The 20,328-nt window shown below is 30.3% G+C and overlaps 1 protein-coding gene across 1 annotated transcript in view; it reads right to left on the bottom strand.

The window, feature by feature from the left end:
* The window catches only part of LOC111712271 (guanine nucleotide-binding protein G(o) subunit alpha), a 30,046-nt gene extending 9,724 nt beyond the window's left edge, over positions 1 to 20,322 (bottom strand). The window contains exons 1-5 of the mRNA XM_023486842.1: positions 20,167 to 20,322; positions 18,614 to 18,693; positions 16,956 to 17,061; positions 12,590 to 12,708; positions 876 to 958 (exon numbers count right to left, since the gene is read on the bottom strand). Of these exons, the coding sequence (XP_023342610.1) occupies positions 876 to 958; positions 12,590 to 12,708; positions 16,956 to 17,061; positions 18,614 to 18,673 (368 nt within the window). The 5' untranslated portion in view covers positions 18,674 to 18,693; positions 20,167 to 20,322. The remainder of the gene's footprint in view (positions 1 to 875; positions 959 to 12,589; positions 12,709 to 16,955; positions 17,062 to 18,613; positions 18,694 to 20,166) is intronic.
* Positions 20,323 to 20,328: the final 6 nt, after the last annotated feature.

Genomic DNA, 20,328 nt, shown 5'->3' with positions numbered 1-20,328 from the left:
TTATATTATCTTATTCTTTATATTCATGACTCCCTGCAACTGTAAACTTGATTCTTTTTGTAACAAATCAATAAAAAAGCCATTAGAATGCTATATTTAAGGCAGAAGGCTTAATTTAAGACTTACGATCGAGGTATTTATAAAGTTTACGGTCGTCTTTGCTGTCTGATTCCTTGCGGGTAATCCTGTATCTACAAATGACATGTCAATCTTTTCTTTTTAAGAAATGATTAGTTGGGACACACTTTGGTAACCTCTCTGTATGAATTCCCTGGAACTAAATAAGGAACTTTATTGAACTTACTTGGCACAATCTGAGAGATTGTATTCACTTACTTGGCACAATCTGAGAGATTGTATTCGCTTACTTGGCACAATCTGAGAGATTGCATTCACTTACTTGGCACAATCTGAGAGATTGTATTCGCTTACTTGGCACAATCTTAGAGATTGTATTCGTTTGAACTTATTTGGCACAATCTGAGAGATTGTATTCGTTTGAACTTACTTGGTACAATCTGAGAGATTGTATTCGTTTGATCTCAAGAACTTACTTGGCACAATCTGAGAGATTGTATTCGCTTACTTGGCACAATCTGAGAGATTGTATTCGCTTACTTGGCACAATCTGAGAGATTGTATTCGTTTGAACTTACTTGGCACAATCTGAGAGATTGTATTCGTTTGAACTTACTTTGCACAATCTGAGAGATTGTATTCGTTTGATCTCAAGAACTTACTTGGCACAATCTGAGAGATTGTATTCGTTTGATCTCAAGAACTTACTTGGCACAATCTGAGAGATTGTATTCGTTTGATCTCAACTTACTTGGCACAATCTGAGAGATTGTATTCGTTTGATCTCAAGAACTTACTTGGCACAATCTGAGAGATTGTATTCGTTTGATCTCAAGAACGCAGCCTGGACTCCAGTATCTTTCCACAGCTGCGATATAACCTAAACAATTTAATATTAAATAGGCCAAATGTGACTTCGTTACCCAAGCTTCATTTTTGACTTAGTATTGTCATCTTGAATTCTAAGTATGGAGGTAGGACATTCCTCACGCTAAACTAGACTGGTCGAAAATCCAGTTGGTTTTAACTACAGAAAACATATTCATCCATTAAATTCAATTTTTCGTATTTGCTATTGTCTACTTTTTAATTGGACTATTTTTTATATTTAGGGATTTTAATTCAAGTTTACATATTCCAGTTTACATATTCTAGTTAATATATTCTAGTTTATATATTCTAGTTTATATATTCTAGTTTACATATTCTAGTTTATATATTCTAGTTTATATATTCCAGTTTACATATTCTAGTTATATTATAGTTTATATATTTTAGTTTATATATTCCAGTTCACATATTCTAGTTTATATATTCTAGTTTATATATTCTAGTTTACATATTCTAGTTTATATATTCTAGTTTACATATTCTAGTATATATATTCTAATTTACATATTATAGTTTATATATTTTAGTTTATATATTCCAGTTTACATATTCTAGTTAATATATTCTAGTTTATTTATTCTAGTTTATATATTCTAGTTTATATATTCTAATTTACATATTCTAGTTTATATATTCTAGTTTATATATTCTAGTTTACATATTCTAGTTTATATATTCTAGTTTACATATTCTAGTATATATATTCTAATTTNGTTTATATATTCTAGTTTGTATATTCTAGTTTATATATTCTAGTTTGTATATTCTAGTTTATATATTCTAGTTTGTATATTCTAGTTTATATATTCTAGTTTGTATATTCTAGTTTATATATTCTAGTTTGTATATTCTAGTTTATATATTCTAGTTTGTATATTCTAGTTTATATATTCTAGTTTGTATATTCTAGTTTATATATTCTAGTTTACATATTCTAGTTTATATATTCTAGTTTACATATTCTAGTCTATATATTCTAGTTTATATATTTACTATATGTATTCCAGTTTATATATTTTAGTTAATATATTCTAGTTTGTAATCCTAGTTTGTATATTCTAGTTTATATATTCTAGTTTACACATTCTAGTTTTTATATATTCTAGTTTATATATTCTAGTTTGTATATCCTAGTTCATATATTATAGTTTATATATTCTAGTTTCCTTTATTTCTCATTATACTGATAAACTTTAGGAAAAGATTTACAAAGTTTTGATCATAAAAATATCAAATATTTTCTGTAATCTAGTAATAAGGTTTACTGCAGGAGTTTTATAAAATATATCTCCTAAGAAAACATATCCACTATATATTCTCATAAAAACTTGAAACAGACATTAATAATTTATGTGATATGTCATATTTTCGCCAGACAAGTTGAGAACACCCAAAGAATTATAAAAATAACTTAATTCAACTTAATTCAACCATAAAAGCATGAATTAGTCTTTAATATAAATACTTCCGGTGATTACTTTTCATTGGACAATCTATTTCCGCCGGATCAAGATTGATTTATATTTATTGGAAAAGACTTATTCACGAAAACATAAAACTAAATCATTTTTTTTCTAAAAATCCTTATTTTAGATTATACTGAGCTGAAAACTTTAGAATGAGATACCCTAAATCCCGATCTGTTAATTAATCTGGAGATTAAATTCATGAGGACAACAAGCAATATTTAATCTGGAGATTAAGAAAAAGAGTGGATTAAGCATTAATCCCAATATCCACCATTCAAAAGTTCCCAGCTCAAAAGTTCCCAGCTCAAAAGTTCCCAGTTCAAATTAGAATTATATTTATTCACCTTTTTCACATTAAATTAAGCTTTTATTGCGTTTGCAGTGATCTGCAGTACTCTGACTGAATAAATAGCGGGTGTAATGCAGAGTGTATTGACAATTAAAATACTAATACCCAACTTATTTAAGAATAAACAGGTCTTGCAATGATCCACAATTTTGTTTTTTTAAAGATGACAATATGATATCACAAGACGTTAAATTTCAAATCAAGTAAGTATCAAAATTAAACTTAAAACTTTGACTTTCTAATCTCTATAATCTCTATATCTTTGAAACCAATCATAGTAGACCTTCAATATTTTAAACTATATGTAATGCTCTTAGATCAAATGATCTAAGTTTGAAATATCAAAGCTTGACACTACCAGTTTGCAAAGATAAAGGGATAAGTAAATTTGAGTTTGGGACAAAAACTCAGTTCCTTTTTATCAGCCAAGGGGTTTTTTGAGTAGTTATCGGAAACAAAAACATGTCAATATTACTTTTTCTATAATTTTCATGTCTTATTATTTAAAAACTTCCTGAAGTGTTATTCATATAAAAGAAATATTTTGGAATTCTTAAAGCAATGCTGTTTTTAAATATAAAGAAAGAAAGAAAAGAATAAATTATATTTTATACAGGATACACCAGCATTAAAAGATTAAAAGCAGGGATGGTTTTCACTGTGATTTAAAGTCAGCAAAAATCTATGTAAATTTTTCCAATTACTCTTCAAAAACTGAAGTTAAAAACAACTGCAAGCGGTACGTATAATAAAAGCCCAAAGCAACGACTCTTGAAAGTCAACCCTGCTTGAAAATTGATGCAATATTTCCTAGCTGGCTGAATCCATGTACGTTTGTATTGTCCACGGTACAATAATATTCAAAATTATACTTTTATATTTTAGACTTTTCATGATTTAAATTAATATTCTAAAATTATGAGTAAAACACACATGACACAGTTTGTTAGGAAAGCAATTAAAAGTTAAAAAAAGATATAAACAACAGTCCTGCAATTTCTCCGTATCTATCCCAAGTTGACCGATTATTCAGGTCAAACCATCCTTACATTTTAGTATTAAGAAACTTAACATTAAAGGGAGTGACTGGCTATGTAAGGTAGTTGAACTGAGTATGCAGTGTTGGGGAAAACTTCTTTCGGATTTATTTGAGACATATTAAACTTTTTAAAGATCTGTAAATCCTGAGTTTGAGCGCAAATTCGACGTTCAAAACTCCTACTTTGGGGGTGGATACGCTTTCAGAATTCGTTTTTTTTAATTATATAATATTCATTATATAATATATAATATCATATAATATAAATCTATTGTATAAATTAATATAAACTCATTTTTATCAGACAAATGTTTTCAGGAAACCGTTGTGAATCTTACCATTGTACAGTTTTAAAAATTTCTTTAAATATTCTTCACCTTCTTCACATGTAAACCAGTATTTTCTGCATAAATTTGTCAAATTTTCTTTAATGATTTGATTATTTGTTTAGTATTTGTTTAGTATTTGTTTAGTGTATTGTAACATAAAATTCGATACTTTTGGTTCATTAGACTGAGTGCTCAATTTTGATGAATTCTATATTTAAACACAAATTTGAAGATAGTAAAAACTGAATGAATTATTGAAGTCTAATTTTGATGAATTCTATATTTGAAGATAGTAAAAACTGAATGAATTATTGAAGTCTAATTTTGATGAATTCTATATTTGAAGATAGTAAAAACTGCATGAATTATTGAAGTCTAATTTTGATGAATTCTATATTTGAAGATAGTAAAACTAAAAACTGAATGAATTATTGAAGTCTAATTAAGAGAAGATTCTCTGAGATGAATCGGTCTTCAGGAGACAGAAGAAGGTCAAACTTCTCTGCGACATTAATGCTACGACTTTGTGACCTCGTAGCACCTCTCGTTTTAAATGTACGCACTAATAGCGGAGTATCATTTGGTTACAAAATAGAAAATCAAAACATTATTTCGCAATAGCTCTTTAATAAGAGAAGTTATGATTGCAACCTTACCAGATTTCAATCCAATGTGAAAGTTATTAAATAAGTCTTTTCCACACACTTATACTTTCTAAACCCTATATCTTTGTAACCTGAAATTGTAAACATTTGATATTTAAAAAAATGATGATATCCTAGGAGAAACATCTAAAATCTTAAGCAAATAGTGCAATGAACCTGAAACACTCCATTAACAAAAGTGGAATTAAGCAATTTCTGGGCCGAACGCTCCGAAGGGTATGGGGGGGGGGGGGCAAAAATCCTTTTCTATGAAGTTACTAAATATTTAAAATCTACAACATTGGATTGCAAAGATTTTAAGAATTAGAAAATCACAGTTTTTTCTTTACTTTAATTTGAGATAAACATATGTACATACCACTGAATAAGGTGGTTCAAATTTGATCGTGTGAATCTGACCTAGTTCAACTGTCTCTCTTTTTTTGGGATTTTCAAATATATCTTTTGAAAGAGACCATTTGAATCATAACCATTAACCATCAAAGTAATGGCCGCGGATTTAACAGTATGGACCTTATACCCATGGAGAATTATGATTTTCGAACACAATTTGACCTATTAAGCATCATTTTTTTCGTTTTAAAAGAAAAGTATAGCTACACCTGGCCGTAAGTTTAAAGATTGTTTGAATTATAGACCAACATGAGATGGAATTTAAATACATAGAAGAAACCGAATAAAAAGTCCGGGGAGACCAGGTTTGGTTTTTTAAAAATCAGTTCATGAGACGTTTTGCGGAGACAAACCAGAAAAGGGACAAATATAGCATTGTAAACCTTATTCCTGTTTTATCTGTGTGAAACTCGAGTTCCTGTGTTGAGAGGTTAATTCCTTCTCAGGTTGAACCATGAATACTAATCGTACAACAGAGACAATCTTATATAAACCAGAATAAGATGAAGCACTTTCAACCAAAATATATTTCATAAATGTAATTCTAGTTTTAAAAGGAGGGGAAGGGTCTGTCAGGACATTTGATCTGTAATATGCAGTACACTTATTGAAAGTGCAAAATAGTAAAACAACCTTTCGCGGATTTCGATGGTTTGAGCTGATGAAATCAGCGAAAATATTGGAAGAAACCAGGAGCGTCTTAAGGGAACCGTTGATTTATCGATCAGAACTTATGCAAAAAGATGTGCACTTTTAATTAGCAATACTTTAACCACACACGTTTTAGTAATACTTTAACCATGTACGTTTTAGTAATACTTTAACCATGTACGTTTTAGTAATACTTTAACCATATACGTTTTAGTAATACTTTAACCATGTACGTTTTAGTAATACTTTAACCATGTACGTTTTAGTAATACTTTAACCATGTACGTTTTAGTAATACTTTAACCATGTACGTTTTAGTAATACTTTAACAATGTACGTTTTAGTAATACTTTAACCATGTACGTTTCATACAGGGGAATGTGCGAAAACTTGGTCCAACACATCCTATTTCCCTCATGGGGGTATATTTTAATTTTGATAATTAGAATGTTGTCTAATAGGGGTGATCAATATTGGAATTGAGCCCACCGCCCGCTGGAGATTGCTGCGTTTTCAATAAAAAAAATCAAAATTGCCCATAAGGCTGCAATTTGATGGTTTAATATCGAAGAATTCACCGTAAGGCCATGAAAATTGTTTTTTTCATGTTATATATCATTTTTTTGGAAATTTAATGCTGAATTCAAATCTGAAAAGCGTTAAAAAAGATAAATATTGAGTGAGTTAGAGCTAAAAACCTCATCAAAAACATTAACAATTAAAAAAAAAAATGGAATTTAGTACCGTTATTTGGCCATAACTTCTTTAAATTTTAATATTTTTAAAAATGGTTTTCGAATATGAATTCAGCATAAAATTTCCAAGAAAATAATGTATGACATTTAATTTAAAAAAAAATGTTTAGGCTTACGGCGATTTCTCCAATATTAAATTGTCAATTCGCAACCCAATGGACGATTCTGGATTTTTTTCATTACAATATCTATTTTTTAAGTAAAAACGCAGCGACCTCCGGTGGGCGGTTGGCTGATTTCTAAAAAAGTCACAAATAAATCACCCTTATTGTCTAACGTATCATCTTAATATCATAATTCTTTGATTTTATTTAAAATTATTTGTATTTCGTCAAAAGTACTAAAATATATCATACCAATCCTATATGAACTTTTAACAGTTTTAATTAAAAAAATTACAGTTAAAATTTGAAATACCGTATGTAATTTTTTGATGTAGATGTAGATCTTCATTAACAATTCCCTATAGTTTATAGTTCATAGCTATAGACGTTTTTATGTTTATTGACTTTTTTATGTTCTATAGACTTGTTTATGTTTCATAGACTTTTTTTCAAGGTTTATAGACTTTTGATGCGGACTATTTTTCATGTTTCTTTAAGTTTCAGTTTTAGTATATATCTGTACTTTATATAAGACAAAATTCCATAATTCAATGAGAAAACTTTTATCTCGACTCCGAGTGTTATTTTAGAGTTTTAAACTTTGAAACAAAAATATTTCTTGTTTCAAGAATTGTTGAGTGTATGGATTTAAAACAAACTTTTAAGACTTTTCTTCTAAACTTTTTACAAAATCCTTTACCGGAGGATATACCGCAGTTTGGATTCCTTCAAGGGATCAGTTTTCAAACTTTAAATTCCAATCTGAGCATCCATGTTGCTTTTCAGATGCTTAAAGAGAGAGAATCGTAAATCCTTTCTTGATGTTCAGATATAAAAGAGCATATTTTAGAAAAATCTCTTGGACAAAATCCATAAAGTATAAAATAAAATTGAGTCTTTGCCACAAACTCTGATTGTCTAATCTTTGCAACCCGATATCGTAGATCTTAGATTTTTAAAAGTTTGAGTTCTGTTGGGTCAAATAATCTGATTTTGAAATATCAGAAACTTGAGGTTGCAAAAGATAGGAATTAGAAAATTTTGTTTTGTGGCAAAGATTCAATTTCTTTGCAAGAATCTAAACATTTTTTTTGGCAGACTCCAGGTGAAAAGTAGAAAAAAGTTTGCAAGATAAAATTACACAAAACATGACTTTATACATTTTGAAGAAAGTAAGCATTGTACTTTAGCTATGTTCAAACAGACTAATAATAGTTCACAACAACTCAAATATTAAACGATTCACGAAACAATAGTTTATTTAAATGAAAACTGATATCAAACGATGATTTTGTAGATAGCAGGAAATTGAGCTACAAGAGTATCAAACAGAAACCACCAATCAACCACTCCTCCTAGTTCCGTAGATCTTCGTCAACTAACTCTTGTTTCTGTACAGGTTGACCTGCTCACCTGAATCCCTACTTTTGCCAAAATACCAGGTGAACTCCCCCCTTGGAAATCCCCGGATTCCTTCGGGCCACTCAACTCGGCTTGAATATTTGCAACAGAAAATAGGGATAAATATTTTATACCTCACTAGTCACCAAAAAAGATCATTATCATTCATATGCAACAGTATACCAGTCGGATCGCTTCACGTACGAGGGTGCTAGAGCGTCGGGAAACCCGCAGGGTGCAATTTAAACTACCAAATAAGTCTAATCAGAGATTTAATAAAGAAATATTTGAGCATACCTTATCATTTCTGTAAAATTACAAAAGAAGTGAATTTTGCATTTTAGAATTTAAAAAGTATTTTGGGGGTTTCAGTATTTACATCGCATATTCCTACTAAACTTTAAAATGTTCAGAAAAAGATGAAAATGTTTATTTGATAAATACCGATACTTTTAATGGTGAAATTGTTTCAAGGAAAGATTGTATCTGGAAGGTTGGAAATTCATTTAAAAGCTCTGAATCGCTTAGTGCGTTGGTTCACGTACAGATAAAGGACTGTTAGCTTAATTTCAAGTAACCCTCCAGGCAAAGATACCAATGCCCTATTCACATCGAATATGAATTAGATTTAAATGTTTAAAATCTTGAAAACTAGTTATTTCCAATTGCAGTTGCGGTTTCTGTAAAAAAATGACTTGCGCATTTCTAGTGCCAGAATTATCAGAATTTAACACTTTTAACCCCAAAAAAACACATTATAATTCAGATAAAGGATTCTACGGTACCGTTGTGAATCAGGCATTGTCATCTATGCATGGACAGTCACTTGAAATTACGCTTATATTCCCTTTAAATAGAAGATTTTATATTTGCTAGACTGCAGATACAGTTGGAATAAGATACTACTTATACATTAGTATTCTTTCAAGGTTTCAAAACATTTTTGTATTAACCCTATTCCAGCGGGGGGGGGGGGGATTGGACATAACTCAAAAATTGTTGGTCTGAGGGTGTTCAAATTTTTTTACTTATCTAACTAGTACATGCCACTCACATTAGGCTCAAAGCGGGGCTTTTATACCTACTGCCTGAATCTACATTTAGACCTACTTCCGGTCATTGGATTTTGACTTGATATAGCTCTTTAAAATGCCTTGCATGAACTGAAGGAAAGAGATTACACAAATTTAGCGGAGACATTTTTAATAGAGTTTTGCACAGATGGCTTTAAAGAGAATTTGCACATTTTCAGTTTTCTTTGAATATAAATTTAGTTTTTGAAAATATTGCCAATATTTTTGTATTTCAATTTGCCGTTGTAAACGCTTTTAAAAATGTATGATTTATCAAATTTCGCGCACTTTTTGTTTTTGCACATGTTTTGCTTAATAAAATTTTATCCGCCTCGTCATCAGTTAACTAAACATTATTATCCGCCGCGTCATCAGTTAACCATTATTATGCGCCCTGTCATCAGTTAACTAAACATTATTATCCGCCGTGTCATCAGTTAACTAAACATTACTATCCGCCGTATCATCAGTTAACTAAACATTACTATCCGCCGTGTCATCAGTTAACTAAACATTATTATCCGCCTTGTCATCAGTTAACTAAACATTATTATCCGCCTTGTCATCAGTTAACTAAACATTATCATCCGCCTTGTCATCAGTTAACTAAACATTATCATCCGCCGTGTCATCAGTTAACTAAACATTATTATCCGCCGTGTCATCAGTTAACTAAACATTATTATCCGCCGCGTCATCAGTTAACTAAACATTATTATCCCCCGTGTCATCAGTTAACTAAACATTATTATCCGCCATGTCATCAGTTAACTAAACATTATTATCCGCCGTGTCATCAGTTAACTAAAAATTATTTTCCGCCGCGTCATCAGTTAACTACACATTATTATCCGCCGCGTCATCAGTTAACTAAACAATATTATCCGATGCGTCATCAGTTAACTAAAAATTATTATCCGCCGTGTCATCAGTTAACTAAAATTATTATCCGCCGTGTCATCAGTTAACTAAACATTATTATCCGCCATGTCATCAGTTAACTAAACATTATTATCTGCCGCGTCATCAGTTAACTAAAGATTATAATCCACCGTGTCATCAGTTAACTAAACATTATTATCTGTCGTGTCATCAGTTAACTAAAAATTATTATCCGCCGTGTCATCAGTTAACTAAACATTATTATCTGCCGTGTCATCAGTTAACTAAACATTATTATCCGCCGTGTCGTCAGTTAAATAAACATTATTATCCGCAGTGTCATCAGTTAACTAAACATTATTGTCCGCCGTGTCATCAGTTAACTAAACATTATTATCCGCCGTGTCATCAGTTAACTAAACATTATTATTTGCCGTGTCATCAGTTAACTAAACATTATTATCCACCGTGTCATCAGTTAACTAAACATTATTATCTGCCGTGTCATCAGTTAACTAAACATTATTATCCGCCGCAAAAACTTTCGTTCGACATTGTACCTTTGCCCAGACCTAGTGACTGTGACGGCAGGCAATGACACTGTTGACAATATTGTATTCTACTAAGCCTGCCTGCCGTCTCATGAACTAAACGAAATTGGAAGGATAAGTTAGTTCCAAACTTAGAATTATGTAAATTTAACTCAATGAAAAAGTTTGAGGAGGACGTGAGCTTTACATCCCTTAACAATAAACACACACACACAGACAGATAGCTTAATCAAAGGAATTGATCAAATTTGAACCCTAAATTTGTGCAACCTGATATTTTAAACAAATGATTGTTCAAACTTAGACTTTATGATTTATTAAAATTCATAGTTTGAAATATATAAGGTCTGCAACACGCGATTGCAAAGATATAATGATTAGAAAATCAGAGTTTGAGCCAACAAGTCAATTTCTTTGACCCGTGACCCGTGTATGATGTAAAATCTCTAACATGCTTGAAAAAATGTTTGAAGTTTTAAACTCCCCATTGGGAAAAATGAAAGAGTGATAAACTATCAATTAATTATACTGAAAAAGCTTCCTATGAGTGTTTTAAACCAGGCTTCTTATAAATCATTAATTTTGCATCTTTTAGAAAAGCTAAATTTTGTGATCAAATATTACCTCAGAATATGAATACACAATACTGCAATCTGTTCCGTGCAAACAGTACAATCAAGTACATTGTGGTAAAGTCATAGAGAATAGAATATATATTAGAGTGGAATTTACTAGAAAAAAGTGTAAAACGGCCATTTTGTTGTACTGTTTCGATACTGCATGTGTACTTCAAATATTTGTGCTATATAACCTGTTGGGCCCTGGAACATCATTTTATAGAAAATCTAAAACTAATATTAAAAGAAAACCAAATTATGAAATAGGTTGGTTTCAAAATTTACCAATGATCATTTCACATAGACTCTATGCCTTTCACTTTACAAACGATGATTTTCCGTTATAGCTATAAATCAAATGATGGTATTTATTCATATAATTCATTTTATAAAGTTTATTTAAAAGCTCTAAAAAATTCGAAATTGAAATGGATAGTCTAGGGAAAATACTGTATTAATGTACTCTACTGCACATAATTTGTGAACATTTACATGATTTGTACACTTTGAACTCCCTTTCAGGCTAAAAGGGACTTACAAAATTCATACCGAGGGATTTTCCAAATTGCACTCTAATATATATTCTATTCTCTTTGGGTATAGTACAGTAAAACAAAGTAAAGTACAGTATACAACAAAGTATAGTACAGTACAACAAAGTATGGTACAGAACAAGATTTTGCTAAGTTGTCTTGCAGTGAGAAACATTATACAGAGGGGATAAAAGTCGTCTATGTTTATTTTTTATCAGGGATTAAGCTAAAGATTTAGTATTTTTTAGCTTTAGATAACTGATTTATCGCTAAAATATTCAGGAATATTTACAGAGAAATAACATTATCGTTTAAAGGAATTTAGTTTTTGCCACAAACTCTGATTTTCTAATTCCTATAACTTTGCAATGTGATGTTGTAGACCTTCTAAATTTCAAACTATGAATTCTATTATATTGAATAATCTAAGTGAAATATCATTATTATTCTACCAGATTGCAAAGATATTATATTTGAAGATTTCAGTTTGTGGCAAAAACTCAGCTTAATTAAATTAAATTACAATTGTGACTGCAGTTTTGGTGTGCTTTCTTAAAAATATATTTATAGTTCATTTAAAGGGAGTGTCTGGCTAGACATGGTACTTGATCTGAGAGTGCAGAATTGTAGAGAAATTTTTTAGAAACATTTGAGACTTATAAGAAGTTTGTACGGTGTATAACTGCTAAGAGCTCAAAATCAATTTTTAAAATCCTTTGGCGCTCGCCCTCAGGCAGGTACTCTACTACTGCACTCTTACCTCAGCTACCATAGTCTAGCCAGTCACTCCCTTTAAACATATTTCCTACCTTTGCCAAATCCTTGGTGACTTTTACATCCTCAACAAGAGTGTGGGAATGCGAGGTCTGTTCTTCAAGTAGTTGGTAGAATACATAGGCATTGTATTCACTCTCCTCACTATCCAGATCTATATTAATGTTTAGAAAATTAAATTCAAACTTAATTTTTTATTTTATAATAGTCATATACATACAGCATGATAAACAGAAAACTTTCAGACTCTTTTCAAGTGAACCTGGATTATTTTAAAATCTACAGAGATAATTTCTGTCCATTTCCATTCTTGTATCTGCTGCATAAATTTGTAATTTGTAATCAAAATTATTGATATCAAGATGGAAAAGCCTTTGCAAAGCAATTCCGTGCACGCAATTCCGCGTAATTCCGTGAATATTTAATTGCTTCCTTGTTCGTAATTATAGCACAATTCCGCGCAATGAAATAGCGCAAGCGGAGGCAATTCCGCTCAACAGAATTCCAATTGGAAACTCTATTTATAATACAGAAAAATTCGCTCAAAAAGGATTTAACTCGAAGATGTATTGTATATTTACAACTAATAAAACCTCCCTCACGTTTTTCTCTTAGTGAAAGGATTAGTTCTTTTATGATATAAGAATAAAGGGACTGTTCAACAATTATATAAGAATAAAGGGACTGTTCAACAATTATATAAGAATAAAGGGACTGTTCAACAATTACTCTGGTTTCACCGATTCTTCTAAACCAAAAAAATGTCAAAAAAGACATATTTTCCAGATTATTTGTTCTTCTTCTTACGTTTAAGAAAAATACAAAATAATAACTTTTTTTGGAATACTTGACACACTAAAAGGCAAAAATAATCTTTTCGGTAATTCTACCATTAAAAAAACTAATTCTAACTTTTATTTGAATTCTTAAAAAATTCAAGTAGAAAAATCACTGCTTTTATGACGTTTTTTTTAGGGCTTAGAGTCATCTAAAAAAGATTATATAAAAATAAACTCCGTAAACCTTGTATAGGCTATGCTGAAAGCTGAAAGAAAGAACTATATAGTTGACAAATACAGCATTATCCACTTACTGCAGAAAATCTATTTTTAAAAACAAGGCGTAAATGTGGAATGAGTTCTTCTAGAAAGCTTGACAGCTAAATGGATAGTCTTTCAGCCTTCTATACAGTTAGACAATTAGATAGTCTTTCAGTCTTCTAGACAGTTAGACAATTAGATAGTCTTTCAGCCTTCTATACAGTTAGACAATTAGATAGTCTTTCAGCCTTCTAGACAGTTAGACAATTAGATAGTCTTTCAGCCCTCTATACAGTTAGACAATTAGATAGTCTTTCAGCCCTCTATACAGTTAGACAATTAGATAGTCTTTCAGCCCTCTATACAGTTAGACAATTAGATAGTCTTTCAGCCTTCTAGACAGTTAGACAATTAGATAGTCTTTCAGCCTTCTAGACAGTTAGACAATTAGATAGTCTTTCAGCCCTCTAGACAGTTAGACAATTAGATAGTCTTTCAGCCTTCTAGCCAGTTAGACAATTAGATAGTTAGACAAATACACTAAACTAGGATTTTCGGGCTTTTTTAATGTTTTTTTTTAGCTAATAAATCTGCAAGCCTTTTGTAAATTTTAAAGTAACAACTAAAATTTCGATAATTTTTCTGTTTTAAAAACAAAATTTGAAGGCAAATCTTTCTAACATCACCAGGCCTTAAACTCTTCCATCGCGCACCTCTGCCCCTTTAGTAAAAGTAAATTCAACCTATATTAAGCATAAAGTCTGACCGCGTCAACCTTGTTGCACCGGCTAGTCCTGACCATAAAGCTTGGTACAGTACCAACTGGGACCGGAAAGGTTGACCCGGCACGGAAATTCAAATGTACTACGGCTGCCCGTGCCATGGGTCATGTGGTGAGTTGCCAAAAAGATTGAGCGTTATTTGAAACCATTATAGATAGTCATAAGAGTGAGAGAGAGAGAAAGAATGTACTGAGAAGAGACTACTTGAAGTGAATATATTAGTATTCTGTTCTGAGAATCTATTGTGCCTACAGTGGTAGACACTTTTTAAACATATCAGAGCTGGGAACTCTTGTGCAAATATTGAGATCAATTCTTGATCTAGATCTGCGGATTAATTTAATCTTCGATTAGATATCCCGTATGTTAATTGCACTCCGGAGGAATTTATCTAAAATTGAAATGAAAGTGTCAATAATTGATATCGAGATCAAGCTATCGGGATTAAGAGTATCCCACACAAAATTTTCCAGCTCAGCCTAGATATTAGATATATACGGGATAGTAGAGATATCTACGGGATAGTAGAGATATATACGGGATAGTAGAGATATCTACGGGATAGTAGAGATATATACGGGATAGTAGAGATATATACGGGATAGTAGAGAGAGATATCTACGGGATAGTTGAGATATATACGGGATAGTAGAGATATATACGGGATAGTACGGGATAGTAGAGATATCTACGGGATAGTAGAGATATCTACGAGATAGTAGAGACATCTATTTATATATTTGGCTTGTCTGTCTGTCTATAGGTACGTTTTATTGTTTGTAATTATCCAATAATCAACGAAACAACTGAAATAACTGAAGCGAAATAAGAACGACTTTGTGAAATAGTAGTTTTAATTCTTTACACAAGTATTAGAAAATATAGATCAATTCATTTGGTTGAAATATAAATATAATAGAATATAATAATTCTATTTATATTCTTCTGAAAAATTCTTAAACATGATTAAACTAAATTTTGATTTTAGGTGAAATTACGTTAATTTAGCTTAAACTATTAAAAATGTTAAAAAGAATTATACTTTTAATTTTTTCCCTTTATGTTAAGTTTTCTAGCTGCAAGTAAATAAAAGTTATTTTCTAGAATTTTCTGGAATATTTCTTAACTCCCTGGTTTTCTAGGAAAGTAAATAGAAAATATTTTCTAGAATTTTCTAAAATATTCCTAAACTCCTGGTTTTCTAGGAAAATTTTCTAGAATATTCCTAAACTTCTGGTTTTCTAGGTAAGTAAATAGAAGATATTTTCTAGAATTTTTTAGAATATTCCTAAACTCCTGGTTTTCTAGGAAAATTTTCTAGAATATTCCTAAACTTCTGGTTTTCTAGGTAAGTAAATAGAAGATATTTTCTCGAATTTTTTAGAATATTCCCAAACAACTGGTTTTCTAGGTGAGTAAACAGAAGATATTTTCTAGAATTTTCTAGAATATTACTAAACAACTGGTTTTCTAGGTGAGTAAACAGAAGATATTTTCTAGAATTTTCTAGAATATTCCTTAACTCCTGGTTTTCTAGGAAAATTCTCTAGAATATTCCTAAACTTCTGGTTTTCTAGGTAAGTAAACAGAAGATACTTTCTAGAATTTTCTAGAATATTCCTAAACAACTGGTTTTCTAGGTGAGTAAACAGAAGATATTTTCTAGAATTTTCTAGAATATTCCCAAACAACTGGTTTATAGTTTATTTGAAAGCATTGAAATGTTTATATATTCAACAAAAATACAATCTTTTGCAAATTGTGAAATGTTATGAAAGCTAATGCAAGAAACCAAGTTTTCTGTTTATCCCACTATAAACATTTAAAAACAATTTTACACTTTACAATTCTGGATTTATTATAAAAATAGACAATAGATATTTGAAATATATATTTTTCTCCAATTCTTTCTGAGAAAGGAATTGAATCTTTATAACAAAATCAAATATTTAAACCTCAATATCTTTAGAACCCGATGTTGTAAACCTTTGATATTTCAAACTCTCATTATTTGATTTAACAGAATTCATAGTTTGAAATATCTAAGGTCTACAACATTTGGTTCCAAAGATATAGTGATTAGAAAATCTGAGTTTGTTGCAAAGACTCAATTCCTTTGTACAGTACACAATGCACAACACCACACCAAATCCAAAACTTTTGGAAACATAACAAATGTTGAGATTCACATCAAACAAAAATAAATGAATTGAGTATTTGTCACAAACTCAAATTTCCTAATCTAATATCTTTCCAGTCTGATGGTCATAAAAAATCCCCTAAACTATTGGCCCGCCCCTTAACTTTTCAACAGAAATAGGGACTATCTATATCATAAAGTTTTTCGCTTGTAAATAAATGTTAGCTTTGGCTTACCAAACGGTTTGACCGAATGGGCAGACATTTTTTTGAGGCAACCCTTAAGGGGGTAACATAAGCCAAAAAAAACATTTTTCTCCAAAAATCGAGAAAAAAAAAATTTAAACGTCTAATTTTTTTCTTTCAAAGTACGGTTTTAAAAATTTCATGGGCAACACCAGGCACTTCTGCTAGTATGTAATATAAGAATAATTACTAACCTATCCCAAGTCTCTCAACAGCATGAAGTATTAGAGAAATTGACTGAATACTGTTTGCGTAAACAATTGGTTTAAACATTAACCGTTCCTCAAGGCTGAAATCACTCTACAACAAAACAATCATAACCAGGTTGAAATCTTATTTAACACTGTTTTTTTTTTTTGTAAAATACGTCAAACTTAAATTTTTCTGCTTAAACTAAACATGAGATTTTAACGATATGTTTTCTTAAACAAAGCTTGATTTTTTACAATACTTTCCCTTTATAGTAAACTTGAGCTTTTAACAATACTTTCCCTTTGAACTAAACTTAAGCTTTTAATCTAATTTTGAGTCTTTAACAAGACTTTCCCTTTAAACCAAACTTGAGTTTTTAACATTACTTTCCTTTTAAACTAAACTTGGGTTTTTTTATAAGACTTTCCCTTTAAACTAAAGTTAAATTTTTAAAAATAGTTTCCATTTCAATAAACATGATATTTTTGTGAATGATTAATAAAATGTTTATTTAGCGGATATTTAGTCTTTTTTCTTCCTGTTTTCTGAAAATGGCTGTATGTAAAGTAAAATACATTCATTTTGTGTCGACTAGATCCTTAGTTTAATGGTTCTTAAACTTAAGAGGATAGAATTACAAAAATTGTAAATTTTTAAGCTTTTTTCTCATTCTGCACGTTTAACCTTTTAGTCTCATCTCATCTTGCACTTTTTACCTCCGTTAAAATCATCTTATAAACTTCGTTTACTTAGTTTCAATCTTAAGAACATTAATTTACAATCATTTAATACTTTAATACTTAAACAAAACTGCCCTGTACTTTACCGTACTGTAATGTACTGTACTTTAATGTTTTGCACAATAATGTACCTTACTGTACTGCACCGTACTATACTGCACCGCACTATACTGTACTGTACTGTACTGTACTGTACTGTACTGTACTGTACTGTACTGTACTGTACTGTACTGTACTGTACTGTACTGTACTGTACAGAACTACACTACACTAAACTGCATTGCACTGCTCTGAATGCACTTCACTAAACTTCACTGCACTGTAAAGCAATGCACTGCATTGCATTGAAAACTACCAATTTGCACTGAACTGAACTGTACTGTACTGTATTGTTTTGTACTTTATTGCCTATACTGTACTGCTCTGTACTGCACGGCAATAAATTAAAGCTTCTCAGTGATGTATAGTTGTGTAAACACTATGCAGTATACTATGTATAGACTATATAAAATCTTCATTAAGGAATACTTTTACTAAGAAAATTGCAGCCGAGAATTTATATTAATTAAACTTCAGCACAACAGGAAATAATTAAATTTACAGCAAACAGAAAAAGTTTAGAAAGAGAAAGTTAAAAAAAAATTAAAAATTTAAGCTAAGAAAAAGGTAAAATAAAACATACAATAAAAACAATAAAAAGACCATGACGGTTTTCTCTTTTCCGTAAAAAATCGAATTTTTTAAAGTTGTTTACTTTCTTAAATTAATACATTTTATGTATTTAATTTTTTCCTAATTTATCAAATCTTTTTTCTAAATCTTTTTTAATCTGGAAGAAAATATGAAATAATTTAGACAAATAAATAAGAGATTAGACGAAATCAAATAATAAATATGGACATGTAAGGTTAAGATTGTTCCTTGTGAATAATTCTCATGTGTTTGAGAAATGTTGATTTTCCTGATTCCGGTGCTCCCATCAGTAGTATATCTATCTCATCTAGATACAAGTATATATTAGTCCAATCAGTAGTATATCTATCTCATCTAGATACAAGTATATATATATATTAGTACCATCAGTAGTATATCTATCTCATCTAGATACAAGTGTATATTAGTCCTATAAGTAGTATATCTATCTCATCTAGATACAAGTATAAATATATTAGTTTCATCAGTAGTATATCTATCCCATCTGGATACAAGTATATATTAGTCCCATCAGTAGTATATCTATCTCATCTAGATACAAGTATATATTAGTCCCATCAGTAGTATATCTATCTCATCTAGATACAAGTATATATTAGTCCCATCAGTAGTATATCTATCTCATCTAGAGAATACAAGTATATATTAGTCCCATCAGTAGTATATCTATCTCATCTAGATACAAGTATATATTAGTCCCATCAGTAGTATATCTATCTCATCTAGAGACAAGTATATATATATTAGTCCCAACAGAAGTATATCTATCTCATCTAAATACAAGTATGTATTAGTCCCATCAGTAGTATATCTATCTCATCTAGATACAAGCATATATTAGTCCCATCAGTAGTATATCTATCTCATCTAGAGACAAGTATATATTAGTCCCATCAGTAGTATATCTATCTCATCTAGATACAAGTATACAGTAGTCCCATCAGTAGTATATCTATCTCATTTAAATACAAGTATAAATATATTAGTCCCATTAGTAGTATATCTATCTCATCTAGATACAAGTGTATTAGTCCCATCAGTAGTATATCTATCTCATCTAGATAAAAGTATATATTAGTCCCATCAGTAGTATATCTATCTCATCTAGATACAAGTATATATTTTTACTAATGGAACTGTAGCATTATATTATATTTTTACTAATGGAACTGTAGCATTATATTATATTTTTATTAAAGAAACTGTAGAATTATGTTTTTTCTAAAGGAACTGTAGAATTATATTTTTGTTAAAGAAACTGTAGAATAATGTTTTTACTAACGGAACTGTAGAATTATATTTTTGTTAACGAAACTGTAGAATTATATTTTCATTAAAGGAACTGTGGAATTATATTTTTGTTAAAGAAACTGTAGAATTATGTTTTTTCTAAAGGAACTGTAGAATTATATTTTTGTTAAAGAAACTGTAGAATAATATTTTTACTAACGGAACTGTAGAATTATATTTTTATTAAAGAAACTGTAGAATTATATTTTTACTAACGGAACTGTAGAATTATATTTTTACTAACGGAACTGTAGAATTATATTTTTACTAAAGGAACTGTAGAATTATATTTTTACTAACGGAACTGTAGAAAAGACGTAATATCAGGTAACAAAGTGTAAATGAATGGTAACCTTAATACCTTTGTCCGATTCAGAATAAATTAGATAATTTAAGAATTGTGTTTCGCGACCAACCCTGGCCGCTAATAGACAATAAAAACTCTAGGGTAAACCCTTAGATATCGAACCTAGTCATTTTGTAGCTCCGGTTGATTGGAACGTCCTATAACTTCATGACTCCTATGACCTCTCTACAAATCTCAGTCTCAGAATAATCAGTGCTCTAGTTACAGGATACACGGTTCAATCTAAAGATTGACCGAATTAGAACTTTATTAAATCATACAAAC

Source organism: Eurytemora carolleeae, unplaced genomic scaffold (genome assembly GCF_000591075.1).
Source record: "Eurytemora carolleeae unplaced genomic scaffold, Eaff_2.0 scaffold891, whole genome shotgun sequence".
Lineage (NCBI taxonomy): Eukaryota > Metazoa > Arthropoda > Copepoda > Calanoida > Temoridae > Eurytemora > Eurytemora carolleeae.
The sequence above is the reverse complement of the archived record's forward strand: the minus strand, read 5'-3'. Positions and strand labels throughout refer to the sequence as shown.